This window comes from Dama dama, chromosome 10 (assembly GCF_033118175.1).
Source record: "Dama dama isolate Ldn47 chromosome 10, ASM3311817v1, whole genome shotgun sequence".
In the NCBI taxonomy this organism is placed as follows: domain Eukaryota; kingdom Metazoa; phylum Chordata; class Mammalia; order Artiodactyla; family Cervidae; genus Dama; species Dama dama.
The window spans coordinates 28077354-28094582 of NC_083690.1; the positions used below are offsets into that span (position 1 = coordinate 28077354).

At 48.1% G+C, this 17229-nt stretch overlaps 1 protein-coding gene across 3 annotated transcripts; it reads left to right on the plus strand.

Moving 5' to 3' along the window:
• Nucleotides 1-763: 763 nt before the first annotated feature.
• FUS (FUS RNA binding protein) lies at nt 764-10945 on the plus strand. 3 transcript variants are annotated; one of them, XM_061153290.1, is made up of 15 exons: nt 764-825; nt 2369-2393; nt 2481-2635; nt 3373-3514; nt 3712-3896; nt 4117-4321; nt 5942-5976; nt 7494-7526; nt 8104-8207; nt 8669-8798; nt 9052-9153; nt 9288-9411; nt 9933-10033; nt 10145-10292; nt 10580-10945. In XM_061153290.1, exons 1-15 carry the CDS (start codon nt 813-815, stop codon nt 10617-10619), a joined length of 1542 nt encoding a protein of 513 aa, XP_061009273.1. In that variant the 5' UTR covers nt 764-812; the 3' UTR covers nt 10620-10945. The 3 variants fall into 3 exon arrangements, with proteins under 3 accessions (XP_061009273.1, XP_061009272.1, XP_061009274.1); XM_061153289.1 differs by having other exon boundaries at nt 765-825; nt 3370-3514; XM_061153291.1 differs by having other exon boundaries at nt 765-825; nt 3370-3514; nt 3712-3875.
• The last annotated feature ends 6284 nt before the right edge of the window (nt 10946-17229 follow it).

Below are 17229 nucleotides of genomic sequence, written 5' to 3' on the forward strand. Positions count from 1 at the left end.
CGGAGGGTTTGGACTTTCCCATCCAACTGCTATTCAGGGGCCAAGCCTTGAGGACGCTGGGTGGGCGATCAGTGCTTGATCAGACTAGGACTGAAGGGTCCGGGCTAAACTCCCTGCTTTATTTCTTTCATGTCAAAAGTCACAATCTACAAACCCTGATAAGGACTCAGGAGATGTAAGCCAGAAAGACGATGAGTGAAAACCGAGACGCAGAGAGAGGGTGTGTGTGTGTTGTCTTGGGAGGAACATCAGAGCCAGAGAGGGAGGATGTGCCGGAGGGAGTTCGCGTCTGAAAGAGTGGAAGGGGAACGGAACGCAGGAACTCCACACCCCGAGTGAAAGTGAGGCCCAGTGAAAGGGGTCAGCCTGAGGAATTTCGGTTCCCGCCCTACGACTCCCGGCTTTGACTACAGTTCCGCCCGCAGAAGCCCTGGGCCCCTTGCCCCGCCCCCAGGGGTTAATCGGATCGTACCATTATGCCATCATAGGGGCGGAGGTGAAACGTGGGCTAGTCTTGCAAAGCAAATAGTTCTTTGTCAGAAAAAACAGGATTATCTATATGATCTGACAGTTCTTAGTTAATACATTTCCTTTCTGCCTGCTAGGATCCTCTATACTCCCTGAAGCGTGCCAGGAGTCCGTCCATGATTCCCCCTTTCCTTTACGTAGTTGGTACATTCCCCCGGGAGACGTAGGCGGGGAGGCGTACATAAACCTCGACGCAGGAGGCGGGGCTGCTCAGTCCTCGAGGCGTCGGTGCTCTGTAGCGTTGGAACCTTGTTGCTTGTCGGCCTGTGCGCGCGTGCGCGGACATGGCCTCAAACGGTATGTAAGGGCGCGAGGCGGTCGTGGCGCGCCGGCCTCAGACCTCATTCCCTCCCAGTCCGGCTTTTGTTTTTCTGTGGGACCCGAGCGGCTATCGAGTGCAGGATCTTTTCCTCGCACCAGTGGCTGGAAGCAGCGGAGAGGGGTGGAAGGGGGAGGCCGATGTCGCCATTTTGTTTTGCTCCTCTGGCTCCTCGCGTGGGGCGGGAGGTCGTCCCTTCGCTGCCCCCTTCCTTGAGGTGAGGATTGGGAGGGACGCGGCTTATTGATTGGGAATGGGAGGCACGGATGGAAATGCTCGGTCGCCGTACCCGCTTCTCCCCCACGTCCCCAGCCGCGCGCTCGGGCCCGCTTTGTCGCAGTGCTGCATCCGGGCACTCGGAGGAGCGCGCACGCGCTCTGGTAGCCCCTCCCCCCTTTCTGGCGGCGCGAACCGCCCCCCCCTCCGGTCTCATTTCGGCCCTGCTTTTTGTCGCGAGACCCTCGACTGGAGGCTCCGCGGCGCGCGTCCGGTGTGGGCCGCGCCCCCGGGGTCCCTCGGGAAGGGGCGGGACCGCCTCGTTCCCGCCTCGCTTGCCACGCGGCCGGGGGCGGAGGCTCGGGGTCGGGGCCGCGCGCCCGCTTAACGGCTGTGGGTGGGGGGCTGGGGAGTGATCCAACGGTCTTGAGGACCGGGACCGAGGCCTTTCCCGCCTAAATTTCCTCTTACCGAGGTGGGAACTGAAAAGAACGGCCGCCCGAGGCCACACCCTCTCTCGGTGCTCTGGCTCTTTCCTGCGGGGGAAGCGCCTCGTTTCCTGTATCGAGAAGATGAGCCGATCAGGCCCGTACGTCTTCCATGTGGCGTTTTAAAAAGCACTTTGGCTTCTTTGGATTCGCCTAGTCTTCCCGCAGCCCCGAGTTAGGCAAGGGGGATAGGAAAACGCACTCCTTTGGGAGCCGCAGGGCTGGGGGCTTGAGTACCAGCCAACGTGCTGATCAGAGTGCTCTCTTCCCTTGGTTAGCTGGCTTTGCACCAAAAGCTCCCATTTCCAGGCTCCAAGATGGGGCAAAGGGTGAAGCGTGGCCTTTTGTGAGATACTCTTGTTCCTTGGATTGAGAAAGCGGAGGCTCCTTTCGGAACAACTCTGCCTCTGGCTTGAATTAAAAACCTGTCTTGATGAAACAGCTGTGTGATTTCAGCCTAACTCTTGGCGATGTGTTCCTCCTCGAGGGGGCGTGAGAAAGAAATGTGTAAATCTTTGCAGTTCCTGACATCGATTGAAGTTGCGGACAGTTGCTGCTGTCCGTTAGCACTCTTGCTTTTTCAACTACTTAAGGCTGCTTTCTTGGTTTTGTGGAAATGCGCTTCCTCTTTGTGTTTTTTATTGTAAGAAAACTTGACTGGGATCTCACAGACTGCCCTTTGCCAGTAGAGTTTCATGAGGGGATTTATGCCTCCTTTGTTGATTTTCTTATCTGAGGATACGAAGCTTAAGTCATTTCGCTCTAGGCTATTCTGAGGAATGGCTGAAGGTAATATAATCGTGTTTTTCTTTTGCAGACTATACCCAACAAGCAACCCAAAGGTGAGTGTCCCTTCTGGGCTTCCAGAGTTTGTAGAGGGAGAGGGTGGCTAAGGTTTCTTTTCCTGAGAGCATTGTTTTTTTCTCCAGCTACGGGGCCTACCCATCTCAGCCTGGGCAGGGCTACTCCCAGCAGAGCAGTCAGCCCTACGGGCAGCAGAGTTACGGTGGCTACGGCCAGTCTACGGACACTTCGGGCTATGGCCAGAGCAGCTACGGTAGTTCTTATGGACAGACCCAGAACAGTGAGTCTTAGTGGGTCACCCCACCTCTTCAGCTCTTTGTGAATGTTGCTTTTCTTAAACCTAAACAGTGCTGAAACGTTCCCCTTACCAGTCTTGGACCCTTAAAGCTCTTTGATGTTTTGAGTCCTTTAAAACGAAAAGACTTAATTAGTTTGTAATCTTGTTTCCTTTTATTTTCTGTGACTTTTTACTTTTCTGTTTATGCTGTTATTTTCCCAATTTCTCCTAAGCATGAAAGTGAAATAAAGGCGGGAGGAATATTCTCTAGAGGCAGAAATGCTTTAGGTTTTTAAAGAGGGAAAATGACTTGCTTGAAGATGTTTGAAGTCAGATGGCATCACATGATATACCAGGAGGTGGAATTTGCCCTGAGATCCCTGAAGTGTAAATAGTAACGCGTTGTCTTTATTTGTTGTGCACATGGTTGGGGAGGTTAAAGTGCTGTTAGTGAACAGAGATCTCTTGGGCTGTGACTAGTGGTGGTCCTGGAGGCTGGCTTTGGGGTTGTGTGGGATGAGATTAGAACTCAGAACTTGAGTAGAAGTTGAAACACAGCTTTCAGGTAGAAAGGTAATCTCTTTAGCTACAAGTTGCAAGATTGCCAAGCATCTTATAAGAGGTTGACTTATCATGTATGGGAAGCATTAAGTGGTATACAGTGGTGTTCTCAATGCATTTGCTGCCTGTTGTCTTTCCTCATAGCTTTTGTGACTTCACTTTTCCTTTCCTTGTAGCAGGCTACAGCACGCAGTCAGCTCCCCAGGGATATGGCTCAGCTGGTGGCTATGGCAGTAGCCAGAGTTCTCAGTCGTCTTACGGGCAACAGTCCTCGTACCCTGGCTATGGCCAGCAGCCAGCTCCTAGCAGCACCTCAGGAAGGTAAGGAGTGGGTCTGGAGAGGACTGAAAAGATTAGGGGTGAATCCTAAGGAATGATAATGTGATCAGCAGTGGGAGTAACTATGAGGGGTAATGGGACAGAGGTGGTCTCTGCTGGGGACAGAGAACGGGATGTACCAGAAGTGAAGTCCTGGACACACTGGCATTGTGACTCTTGTCTTTTTTCTTTTCCCCTAGTTACGGTGGCAGTTCTCAAAGCAGCGGTTATGGGCAGCCCCAGAGTGGAGGCTATGGCCAGCAGTCTGGCTATGGTGGACAGCAGCAAAGCTATGGACAGCAGCCAAGCTATAACCCCCCTCAGGGCTACGGACAGCAGAACCAGTACAACAGTGGCAGTGGAGGTGGTGGAGGGGGTGGCGGAGGTTAGAGGTTTTCTTCTGCTCTGTCTCATGCCTGCTTTTCGCAAGAAATTGTATTCTCTTAGGCCCTTACCCTGAAAGCGTTCTTAAAAACCTTGCATTTTTGTGTCCTAGCTTTATCAGTATTTCTAGTGACACTTATTCCCTGGCACTCCTGAACTGTTTTATGCCACCTCACAGTCTGTTTTGTCCTTTATAAAGGCATGCTTTTCTTTCCTGACAGGTGGCTATGGCCAAGATCAGTCCTCCATGAGCAGTGGTGGCGGCGGCGGTGGTTATGGCAATCAGGACCAGAGTGGTGGCTACGGGGGAGGCCAGCAGGACCGTGGGGGCCGTGGCCGGGGCGGTGGCGGTGGTTACAACCGCAGCAGTGGTGGCTATGAACCCAGAGGTCGTGGAGGTGGCCGTGGAGGCAGAGGCGGCATGGGGTAGGTGTCTTGTGAGCCAGGGAGTACCATCATTGGGAAGGGTGGAGGGTTGCATGAGTCTCCCTTGAAGCCTAGTCCTGTAGTGCATGGTTAGTCTGATTCTGGGAATTTGTGAGGACTTTGATTTGGGATCTTGACTGTTTCTTTTTCGTACATCCATCCCCATTTTATTTTTGTGAGAACTTTGAAGCCTGAACTTCTACCCACACCTCTGTACAGAGAGTTGAGTACTGACAACTTCCATCTGTAAAGAAAAAGGAGAAATATAGGGGTATATGTGGATTGGAGTCATTGATGTCCTAGACAAGAAACATGGAAGTAAAGGCTTCTTTCTCTGCAAGGGAAACCGATGATCCCACTCCTGGTGATAGGGAAACTTATTACTTGTATTCCCATGTGTCCTCTAAAGGAGTTGTCAATGGTTAACCTGACTTGAGCTTCCAGGAATTGGCTACTTTCTCTTCCTGTATTCTATAGCCACTTGAATCCACGAGCTTGACTTGTACTAATCTGACGGACTGTAATGATTTCTTGTGTGACTTGGTTCTTGGGGCTCTCTGAAGTGTGCAGACCTTTTGGACAAAGTACAGTACACTTGACAGTGGTCTCCCCCCGCTTGCTCCACTGTCCCCCTTCCTCCGGTTACTTGTCCAGCTGGACCTTCTTTCCTCCCCTTCCTGCTGAAGCAAAACCTTAGATTTGATGTTAGAGCATTTGTCTGTTGGTAAATAACCATTGGAGGGACCCTTCTCTGTCTCTCTCGAGAAGGGGAGGAATGTCAGTGTGTTACTCCTTTTGGGGAAAAAGTAAGTTTTATAAAAAGAGTTTGTGTATGGTAAGTATTCAAAGGGGGGGTGGGGGCAGTGCCAAAAACCTGACAGAAATAAGGAAAACTCTGTTGTGTGCGTGTGTTTAATGCAAAACTTTGAAAAAAGAAAAGCAACTGTTATGTGACTGTTAACTTGCTCTGCATTTTATGTGCCACAGGTATGAAAGGTGACATTGCAAAATACTCCGCTCTTCTCGCAGTGTAGAAGGGGTGACCCCGGGGGTGGGGAGAGATCAAAACCAGCTCAGTAGTTAGGGTAGGGCTTAGCTAAGTTTTGTCTCGCTTTAAGGGGAAATTGCCTTTGGTTTTGACTTTTTATGGAATGGGGTTGGGTCTGCTTGCTGCTTTCAAAGCAAAAAAAATCACAAAAATGTGTTCAGGGCTACCCCAGCCTGGTGTGAAATGTCTTCTGGGTAAATTGGGGGTAGGGTTTTTTAAACCAACTACTGGGTTGTCAACTGCTTGCGACAAGAGGAAAAAACATCTGCTACATCGGAAGAACGACCAAGGAAAATGGGTCTTTTTTTTTTTTTTTTCCTAGAGGAAATAGATATATAACCTTTTAAGCAAAATCCTTAACAATTGTGTCTGAGAAATTGCACACGTGTGTGTGACATGCTCACAGGTCAGACAAGGGGTGGTCAGGAAGGGGAATGTATTTTAGTAGCCACTTGCATTATCATTTTCCCAAAACACCTACCTATGTTTGGGGAATGTTGAACAAAACCAAAAACCGCCCTTTTGTAGCCGTTGGAAGCTTCATGTCCTTTCTTCTAACTTGTCTTCTCCAGCGGAAGTGACCGTGGTGGCTTCAATAAATTTGGTGGTAAGTGAACAGAGTTTCCAAAATTCCCAACTCCCAGCAATGCTTTGTCTGATTGTTCATTTGCAGTTGTCTTAGCGTGTTTTAAGTGTCAAAAGTTTTGGAGTGTCCATAACCACCTCCAGAAAGGGGTGGGGTGGAATGCCACCTGCTGCCAGATGTGTGCTAACCTGGAGGCAGGCAGGGAGTAAGACTCAGCAGTCGTCTGGTACCAAATTGGTTTGACCCAGGTTAATAAGAGGTGTTTAGGAGGCCTCTTGACAGGAGTTTCACCACACCCGGCACTTAGTGACCACCGTTATGAGAAAATGGAGAGTGTGTGCTGGAACACGTGATGCCAACTTGGCTTTAGGATCGATCCTTTGATCAGTGTGTCCGAGGCTTTGTGTGTGTGTGTGAGTGTGTTTAACAACCTCCAAACGTTTTAATTCTGGACGAGGGATGAAGTATTGCCCTGCCCTGAGGATGGTGAAGTTGGTTTATATTTATGTATTAAATACTGAATGGTGTCAATGCAATCCTACATACACGTATTTAAACTCAACTCAGATGGGCTAAATAGCAACTAGTTCTGGGCAGGAAGGTGTGAACTGCTTCCAAGAAAGGTTGGGAGCATGTGTGGCTCTCATGGGAAATTCTCAGGTCTTAATAACAGCACAAACTGAATTCATGGAAAAATGGCAAATTTGAGAAGTCTCCCAGTAAGCTGGAACTTTTCTGGTCTGGTTAACTAACAAAAGGTTTCTTGATTTGTCTCAACATGTAAAGCCAAAGGCTTGGGTTCATGATTTAGGTGTCATTGAGTGTGGGTACAACATTTATATATGGTGAATTCAGATAAACTTTGGGCAAAGATGGTCTCTGGAAAAAAAAGAAAATAGAGGCTGCATTATGGAAATAAGATTTCTGGTCTGTTCCCTGGGACATGCTTAAAACATACAATAGCTATTATGTATGATTTTTATTTTCATGTGGTTTTTGGGGAAACATGGTTTTAAGACTGGTTTTGAAAGATGACATTAAAAATTGTTCCACAAAGGATAAGTGTCTTTGGTGCTAAAGTTTGGAGAAACTGTATGGATGCATATCACATTGCTGGTGATGAGCCCATTTCTCTCTGGGGCGAGAGAAGAGGGCCAAGCTATGAGTTGGTTTGTTAACTTCAATGGGTCTCCCTCCTAGCCCTCCCAGTCTGTGCTGAGGACATTTCCCAGCCTGAGCTGGGGGAGGCAGCATTTTCTGAAGTGTGGAGTTGTCCCTGTGGGGACTCAAGTTACATGCAGACCTTAAGAAAAGGGGCCTGTGTCTTTCCCAGACCTGCCTAGGGTTTTCTCTGGGCAGGCAACCCAGAACAGGGTTTGGAGTGAGGCTGGCTGTGAGCACTTACCTGATGTTTTGCAGAAGTTTGAATTTGGTGTTAATTTTTTTCCTGGTCTTTCTCAGCCTCTTAACTAACGGCTCCTCTTTCCTTGTTTTTTTGTTTTTGTTTCTTTTTTTTTTTTTTTTCTATGTCACTTAAGGCCCTCGGGACCAAGGATCACGTCATGACTCTGGTAAGTCCACAGTGGCAGGAAAGAAAGGCTAAAGTGGTAGCAGGACTTTTTCTTGGATATTGTTCAAACTTAAGGGAATCTGAAGAAGAGCGGGGCTAGAGAAGGAAGATGTGGGGAAGAGAGTTCAGGTGTAGCTGTGTTTGACAGTGTATTTAACAAAAAAGACACAGGGAAGCACTTAGTGTGCTGCTTGTTTTGATTATGTTTGTATGCTGCATCTTAGTGTAAAATTCGTTTCTGGGGGGGTCTTCAACTGAAAGTTGAGAAACACTGGTGTGGTCTTAGGCAATTAACTCCTGAGCCCTGGTTTCTTTTATGAATATCAACATGTTTCAAGGGGTAGTTGTAAAACCTAATTTTAATTTGTGAAGCAGCTAGCATACAGGCACTCAGATAATGAAGTAGAGTTGGAGATCTGTCGGACCTACACCACCAGTACTTTATCTTAATTGGTTTAGAAATTTTTTTTCTTTGAAAGCTAACTGTCAAGTATTCAAGTTCAGGTTATTAAGTGTCACTGACTTGTTTTATCTTTGGTTGTTTCCTCTCCACTTTTGCTGCTGTGTTTGGCAAGCAGAACAGGATAATTCAGACAACAACACCATCTTCGTGCAAGGGCTGGGCGAGAATGTTACAATTGAGTCTGTAGCTGATTACTTCAAGCAGATTGGTATCATTAAGGTACTTATGGGAACTTGTCTTGCGTCCACTGCAAGGGCACGGGTTTGATTCCTCATTGGGGAACTAAGATCCCATGTGCTGCACTGTGTGTCCCCCCAGCCCCAAAGGAAAGGTACTTCTGAAGCAGAGTGGGTGCTTTTTATCGGTGCTGCAGGCTTTGGGATTTCATACCTTAGTGGAAATAGAAGTCTTAATGGTTGCCTGCTTCATTTGTTGAGGAAAAAGCATTAACTGTTGCCATTCCAAAGGGAATCACATTTTAACACAAAGAGGCACAATTGGTTAAAAAAGTGATTAAGACTTTTGAATTTGTAGTCTGTAATCTTTATCATTTAATATTGAAGGGAGAAGCAGTTAACAATCAATGGCTTTCTTTCAAGTTATGTGTGAAATAGGAAGGTATGGTTTTGATAGTGCTGTATTCTCTTAAGACTGATGTGATCTCATGTTGCTTTCTTCAGACAAATAAGAAAACAGGACAGCCCATGATCAATCTGTACACAGACAGGGAAACAGGCAAACTGAAGGGAGAGGCCACGGTATCATTTGATGACCCACCTTCCGCCAAAGCAGCTATTGACTGGTTTGATGGTAAGTCTGAGGAGGCTGGGGGAGAAGGCAGCTAGCTTGGGGAAACAGGCTGCATTTTGAGGATTTCTTTGAGTCTTTGAAGACTTAACAGCACTACACTGTTGGTGTAGTCTTATATTTGCTTACGTTTCATGAGATTGTAAACATTCGTAAGAAGGCAGTCTTCTCTTGATTGTACCAGGTGTACTTTTGGACCCACAGGCCATAGGTCTTAATAAGAAGTCTCTTTTATATACTTCCTCTATTTTTTTAGGTAAAGAATTCTCTGGGAATCCTATCAAGGTCTCATTTGCTACTCGGCGAGCAGACTTCAATCGGGGCGGTGGCAATGGTCGTGGAGGCCGAGGGCGAGGAGGTGAGGAGCTATTTCTACTGCTATAAAGAAGTGATGGGGAGAGAAGGGGGGAGGAGGATGGTACGGGCTTGTTTGGGAAGGACGGGTTGGCCACACTTGGAAGGGGAGCAGACCTGTTCTTGGCTCTGTTCTAGGACCCATGGGCCGTGGAGGCTATGGAGGAGGTGGCAGCGGCGGCGGTGGCCGAGGAGGATTCCCCAGTGGTGGCGGCGGTGGCGGAGGACAGCAGCGAGCAGGGGATTGGAAGTGTCCTAATCCGTGAGTGGAACGGCTTCATTTTTTTCTCCACCCTCTAGTACGTGTGCCCTTTGATGTTAAAGTATGTGCCAAGTTGCTTCAGTCCTGTCTGACTCTGCAACACCATGGACTGTAGATTGCCAGGCTCCTTTGTCCATGGGGGTTCTCTAGGCAAGAATGCTGGAGTGGCTTGCCATTCCCTTCCCCAGGGATCAAACCCAAACCTCTTCTGTCTCTTGCATTAGCAGGCAGGTTCTTTACCACTAGCACCACCTTGATGTTAACGACAAGAGTTTGTAGTTTCTGACTAATGTCAAAGCTACGCTAACAGGGACAGACTTGGCCAGGAGTCATCTAGACTGGGCTCAGTAACCTTCAGTCTTTGTCTCTGCTCCTGAGAAGCAGGCCTCTTAGCTTTTCCGAGGCCTCATTCTCCTCACGTATCCCTAGGGTCACTGGAATCTTCATAATTCTAGGTCTTGGCCATTTCCACACCTCCTCTCCACCCCCCCAACACACATTAATTGTCTTATTTTCCTCAGTACCTGTGAGAACATGAACTTTTCTTGGAGGAATGAATGTAACCAGTGTAAGGCCCCTAAACCAGATGGCCCAGGAGGGGGACCAGGAGGTTCTCATATGGGTAAGGAAGAGGCAGAGCTGGTGTTGGGATCTGCAGGGAGGCTAGACAAGGGGAGGGAGGAGGACTCTGGGGGATGTGATAGAGGGCTGAATCATGTTTCTTTTTTTCTAGGGGGTAACTACGGAGATGATCGTCGTGGTGGCAGAGGAGGCTATGATCGGGGCGGCTACCGAGGCCGAGGAGGGGACCGTGGGGGCTTCCGAGGGGGCCGGGGTGGTGGGGACAGAGGTGGTTTCGGCCCTGGCAAGATGGACTCCAGGTAAGTAAGACTAAATTGAAAGGGAACTAGAGCGGTTGACCAGATTGCATGGGATTGCAGGGTTTGGGGAATGTGGTTTCATTTTGAGGGCGGGATTGGAAAGCTGAGACTAATAGGAAATGAGGGAAGGAAAATTACCTGGGGGAGCTAGTCTGTGGATGCCCACATGCACTCTGTGCCTAGGGAGATGAGCTGTCTCTTGGGGTGGGTAGCAGGGCAGATTGGGTTTTGGGGGTGGGTGGGTAGAGAGGTTGGAACCCAGACCTCATGGATGCTCTTTCTTGCAGGGGTGAGCACAGACAGGATCGCAGGGAGAGGCCGTACTAGCCTGGCTCCTGAGGCCTTGGAGCAGCTTTCTTCCTGTACCCAGTGTTACTACCCTCATTATTTTGTAACCTTCCACCTGATCACCCACGGGTTTTTTGTGTCGGACTATGTAACTGTAACCATACCTCTGGTTCCCATTAAAAACCATCATTTTAGTTAAATTTTCTTCCTTTTCCCCCTCTTCACTCTCCTGGAGCGTGGATATCCAGGTCAAGAATGTGGGGAGTTTTTCCTCTATTCAGATCAACCAACCTAACCTGTCTTGTGGGAACTGGAGTAATTTGTTCCCGCTCAGCAGGAACTAGAATAAAGTGTTTGATACTTGGTTCAGGGGAGCAAAGGTCAAGTGTATCCTTGAAAGTAGAGATTAAACTTCCTCTGTTACAGTAAAAATTGGATGAATGAAAGGGGTAAATGAAAAAAATGGTGTGTTGCCCCCGGTTTTTGTCCAGCCATGTGGAAATTTTTCTTCTACCCTGTTGATTGACGTGCTGAATTTTGTGGGCTTATTTGTAGCAGTTTTGTTCCTTTCAAGGAGTTCTGGCACTTTTCTAAGGGTGGGGCTCAAACAAATTAAACTTACAGGGTACTATTCAAGCTTGATTGACCCTGATTAGATCATGTAGTTAACCAGTTGGGTTTTTTTTTTCCAGGAAGGGGAGAAGCTGAGCACCTAACTAATGGCAGATATGCTGTGGCCTTGCTCACAAGTTTTCATAGGTGGAGAACGAAGTGCCTGGGTTCTGTGGCTCTCACAGTCAGGAAATGGTCAATGCCAGGATGCAGTCCCTGTCATCTTCCAACTTGATTTTCATTTCTTGGCATTTCTTTCTGAAACAAATTGGTACCCTAAACATGTATTTGCTTAGGCCTGACTTAAGAGGATGCTGGATTTTAGGGAAAAACACTTGGGAATGAGATAAGATGGTAAAAGGGAAAGGTTAGCTGGAAAAGTAAGGTAAGGCAATTCTTTTGATATTTCAGTGAGTGGGCTCCCTCCCCACAACACTAGTTTTCCTGAAGGTGGGGCTCTGGGTATTGTCTGCTGAGACAGTGGTGTAATTAGGTCACATTCACATCTGCCAGTACTCAAAAGTCTTTGGTATTTTGAGAAAGGGAAGGGGTTGGGCCGATGAGTTGCCATCTCAATAGTGCCCCTTAACCTAACATACCTTTCCTGACCCCAGAAAACTACCCTTTCAACTCAAAACTTGAATTTAGGAAACTTGCCCATTCTTGCCAAGCAGTTGAATTTTGGTTACATAGAACTTAAAATCATAACCAACAGTAAACAGTGGTGGTTGTTAGAAGCACAGCTCATCAGAGTGCCTGGGACCCCTTGTGGGAAGTGCTTTTCTTTTTCTGAAATTGTTCCGTTTAAGAGTTGATTCATCCTCAAACCTCTGGTGATTGGAGACGGAGGCTTTGGCTTTGTTCAAAGGAATAGCTACCCTCCCTGCTGAGTGGAGGTGTTCTGTCAAGAGGAGGTGGAGAATGGCTGAGGTTCTCCAGGCAGTGCTTTTATTTGGCTTGTAGAACTTGGTACTTATGAGAAGCCCTCAGATTTAGAGCCAAGGAAATGGCAGTGGTGGTTCTGCCCTCTTCTGCTTTTGATCTATCTTAAAATGATGTTTGGTTTGAATGGCACAAACCACGTCTGAGAGGTTTATGGGTGCTTCACCTGGAAGGGTTCTGGTGTTAGGGTTAGATTGTGGTTCCTTTATCCCTGCTGTTAGGGTTCTCACCCAGGCTCTGGGAGTAAGTGGGATTATTAGCATTTAGTTCTTGTCCTAAAAAGGCTTCAGTGATTGGCCTCACCCTTCAGTAAGAGAAAATAAGGTACTGGGACGACTATGGTGGTCCAGTGGTTAAGGACTCCATTCCCGGTGCAAAAGGCTTGAGTTTGATCCCTGGTCAGGAACTAAGATCCACATGTGACAACGAAGGTCCTATGTGCCACAACTACGACCTGACGTGGTCAAATAAAAAAGAGTCCCAAGTGTCTAGTGGGTAGATTAGTTTGGGGGACTTTCAGGAGGCTGGGTAGAGGTGGGTGAAGACAAGCAACTGAGGGAATGTTTTGGTGGTTGATTCCGGGGCCAGTTCATCCTTTGGTGAAAAAATAGACCCTGAGGGGTTTGGACTTTGGATCCTCTGCTCTTTGCTGTATTCCCCTGTAAGCAGCACCTGGCTAGTGATAGCCAGTCATGTTTATCTGATGAGGATTGTAGGCTGGTCTTTTGAGTTCTAAAGAATAGATTATTAACTGAGTTACTGAAAATGTCCTGCAGTCTTGAAGCACTAGGCGTCTGGCGTTTTTGAATTGGGACAGGCTAACTTAGGAAGAAGCAGAGGAGAATGTTACGGGTGGGTGGGGAGAAGTGTGCTGGAGGTCTGATTGCCACCGCCTGATTTCTCAATCTTTTTCACCTTTGCCCCACATCACGTACTGGATTTCAGTAGCTTAGATAATAGTGCAGAGGTTAGGTCATTGAATCAATCATCCATCAGGGTTTAATAAAAATTTTTTAATTGAATTTATCTGGCTGCACCATGAGTTGTGCAGGATTTTAGTTCCCTGACCTGTAATCGAACATGTGCCTCCTGCAGTGGAAGCATGGAGTCTTAACCACTGGACTGCCAGGGAGTTCCCTACCAGGGGTTTCCTACCAGGTCTTACCTGCCTGTAGTCTCAGGCTCAGTGTAGGTCCATCGCAGCCATTCCACTCCAGCCTTTCTAGAACTCATACTTCTCCTACCTTTGGGCCCTCAAAACTTTGACTCTCCATCTTTAACTTTTTGTGTTGTTAATCATTTTAGACAACAGGTTTCCACAAAAATCTCGTTCACCTCCCCCATGCAGTGATCTTCGAGCTGCTGGGTATATAAGAGCTGAGGAAGTAGTGTCAGGTGGAACTTCCCATCAGGTTTGACTTCTGGGCTTGTAGAAGTTGTTTGGCTCCTAATCCTTATGGTGTTGGCTGTTAGAGTTTTAGGAGACCATTGAATCTAAAATTGCTTCTATATATATATATTTTTATATTGAAGTGTAGCTTCAATTTTAGGTGCACGTATCCATTCTCCCGTAAACTTTCCTCTTATCCAGGCTGGGACATCACTGAGCAGAGTTCCCTCTACTATACATAGGTCGGTCCTTGTTGGTTAAAAACTTAACACTCTAGAGGCAGGAACAGAAGTGTCATGAGATTGGGTCTGGGAACAGTGCTCTGGATGGATTGTGTTCTTTGTTGGATTGTGGTCTTAACCTTAAATTGGGGTAATGGTGCTAGTGAGGAGGGTTCTTTGAACAGGAAGGACAATTGAGAGCCACCAACATGGAGATTGGAAACCGAGGAGGAGCTGGGACTATGGGGTCTGATTGGAGATTCCTGTGTGTAGCGGGGAGCCAGGCTCAGGTGGTTCTGGATGGAGACTGCCAAGCGGGGAGAAGAGGGAAGGGGAGCAGGGAGCCAGGCTGTCCAGACCGCGCCCTGCAGCCGTGCCACGGGGGGGGGGGGGGGGGCGGGGGACAGTATTGCATCCGTGCTGCTTCCCTGTAGTTCCCGCAGGGTCCTTGGGGCTCTGGAGTGCAGCCCGCTCAGCGTTAAGAACTTGTCTTAGAGTTAGCCTGGTGGCTATTTTTTAAAAAATTAATTGGAGGATTATTACAATATTGTAATGGGTTTTGCCATACATCAGCCATGGGTATTTTGTTTTGTTTCCCAGAATTAGAAGGGGAGTGGCCCCATCCTTTGTGCTCTCTGCCTGAATGAAAGTGAAAAGTGTTAGTCTGTCAGTCCTGTCAGACTCTGACCCCATGGGGTGTAACCCACCAGGCTCCTCTGTCCGTGGACTTCTCCAGGCAAGATTGGAATGGGTGTATGTATGCTTAGTTGTTCAGTCATGTCTTGACTCTTGGTGACCCCATGGACTGTAGCCCGCCAGGCTCCTCTGCCCATGGCTATTCTCCAGGCAAGAATACTGGAGTGGGTAGCTGTTCCGTCCTCCAGGTCATCTTCCCAACCCAGGAATTGAACCGGGGTCTCCAGGTGGATTTTTTTATCAGCTGAGCTACCAGGGAAGCCCACTGGAGTGGGTAGCCATTCTCTTCTCCAGGGGATCTTCCCGACCCAGGTATCAAACCCAGGTCTCCCACATTGCAGGCAGATTTTTTGCTGTCTGAGCCACTAGCAAGCCAAATCCCTACATGGGAAGGAAAAAAGTGACAGTGTAGTTGCTCAGTAGTTTGTGACTCTGCAACCCCATGGCCTGTAGCCAGCTAGGCTCCTCTGTCCATTGGGATTCTCCAGCCAAGAATTGTGGAGTGGGTTGCCGTTTCCTTACCCAGGGAATCTTCCTGACCGAGGGATCAAACCCGGGTCTCCTGTGTTGCAGACAGATTCTTTACCATCGGAGCCACGAGGAAGGCTTGCTTCTGCAAACCTTGGCAGTCTGACCAAGGGGCAAAGCAAAATCCTCTCTGGCTATGTGTGTCTTAAGTTGGATATGCACCTGAATCACTTGGCAGTGGGTTCTGATTCAGCTTGTAGGTCCCCGTGGGGCACAAGTTCTCTAGCAATGTTGATGGTGCTGTTTGAGCAGCACACTCTTAGAGCCAGACTCTGAAGTTCTGCAGGGACTCATCTGCTCATCCCACCCTCCTCCCCACCTTCTCTGTGAAGGGGAACTTGATTTTGTATAAAACTTTCTCTGTTGACAGTTTGAGCCAGGACCCAAGAAAAAGGTCACTCAGGGAAGGCTGGGCCCTGCAAATGGGATTTTCTAGTTAGCACAGGCCCAGCGAACATAGACTATTTGTTCCGTCTGCTCTTTTTTCAGTCTTGTGATGCTTAGAGGTTTGGGCAGAAAATGTCCATTTTTTCAGGTGCTTGTTGAAGCCATGAACTACGAACAAAAGTATCCTGGAGATCCCTGTTGACACTAATGGGTGCTCTTTGTGGGCCAGTTGCTGCTAGGTGATGAATTATGTCCTGTTAGCCTTACTTTATAGCTGGAGATGCTGAGGTACAAACTGACCTTAAGTTTCATAACTGGTGAGTGAGGTGGACCAGAGATTTGAATATTGTTTGGCTGTAGAAGTGCCCTTAACTAGTATGCTGTGGCTGGTAGAACTCTGAGCCTCACCCTACTCTCCCTCCCTCCCCACCCCAATAAAAAGGAAAAATAAAGCCCCCAAGAAATCTTTCAACTTAGGGGAGCCATTTCTTAGAACCTTGTCTTGCCTCAGGCCTGCACTGGATTTTGTAGCTGCTCTGAGCATCTGCTGTGCAGGGAAGTGTTAGCTATGGCTCCATCTCCGAAACATTAAGTTTCTATGAAGTCTTTAAAAAAAAACTACCTATTAGATACTAGACATACACAGTAACTGCTGTTTATTATTTTTCAAATTCAAAGCATGACACAGGTTGAAAAGATGTTTTTTGGGGGAAGCTGACTGTAACGGGGGAGTCCAGTGTAGAAATATGACTGGTTCGCTTTACCACAGGGACACTAGGTGGGCGCGCCACTGGAGCCCAGAGGAAGGCCGCCTGTGGGCACGCTAGGACCGGGGGCTGGTTTCAAGGTGTCCAGGTCTAAGGGACCAGCGTGTGCTAGGTAGGGCATGGAGTGTGAGGAAGCAGTATTGGGATTCGGGGGTGTGTGACAAAGGTAGGAGAGCTTGGATGGAGTCACTCAGGGTCAGGCTGGAGGGCGGGCTCAGGTGTCCTAGTGTTAGGAGGGAGTCCATTTCCATCATCAGTTTTGATCACTCAGGCCCTTGACGGTGTTTGACTAGAAGCAGGGAGGTCAGGAGGCCTGTTGTGGGTAAGACATGAAGGAATAAACCAGATGGGGGCAGTGAAGTTGAAAAGGAAGGTGTTTGGATGTAAGCTGGAAGAATGACTACATCTGGGCCTTACGGAACGTGGTAGGGTTTCTTGTTTTCTGGTTAGGCTGCGGCTGTTGGCATATGTCAGGGTATAGGCATAGTAAAAGGAAGACAACTTCCGGTTTGGGAAATGGTAAGGTCCTTGTAGAACATAAGTGAACACACATCTCAGGTTGAATAAAGCTTGGTTTATAGATTTAAGAAGACTTGGCAGAAATGGGCTGAGGTGGAATGGGGAGCACCTGCATTCATTTTATGGGGTGGCTAGCGACAGAAGATGAGTCCATGGGGTCCTGAGTGTTGGGACTGAGGGGGACACTGGGGGAAGCTCGGCTTTCCTCTTGGAGTCCTAAATAGCATTAGGAGCAATCTCACGTGACTGCATAGCCTTGACAGTGGTCATTAGCTTAGCTTCTTGGTAGCGTCCTCCTACAGCAAACCACTTGTTTTCTCCTGTTGCTCTAGTGATTCGGCAATCAGAGTAGGGAAACAGACTGTGTTTCACAGACTCTGTGTGTGTGTGTGTGTGTGTGGTGGGGGTGGGGTGGGCGTGGAGAATAAACACTGCATTTACTAGTTCTTGTGTCTAGGGAGGGTATTCCAAGTGAGCCGTCATATGGCTTTGTTCATTCTGCACTGGTGTATCATTGTGAATGGCACACCCTGGACTGTCATACCTGGATCCCCAAGTCTGATGATCTGACTCCTGTGTATGGACTA

Excerpts from the sequence above, each read along its gene's own strand:
- FUS (XM_061153289.1), top strand. Across the intron at positions 7,527-8,103 it reads AGGATCACGTCATGACTCTG|AACAGGATAATTCAGACAAC; the intron begins GTAAGTCCACAG and ends TTTGGCAAGCAG. Across the intron at positions 10,293-10,579 it reads CCTGGCAAGATGGACTCCAG|GGGTGAGCACAGACAGGATC; the intron begins GTAAGTAAGACT and ends TCTTTCTTGCAG.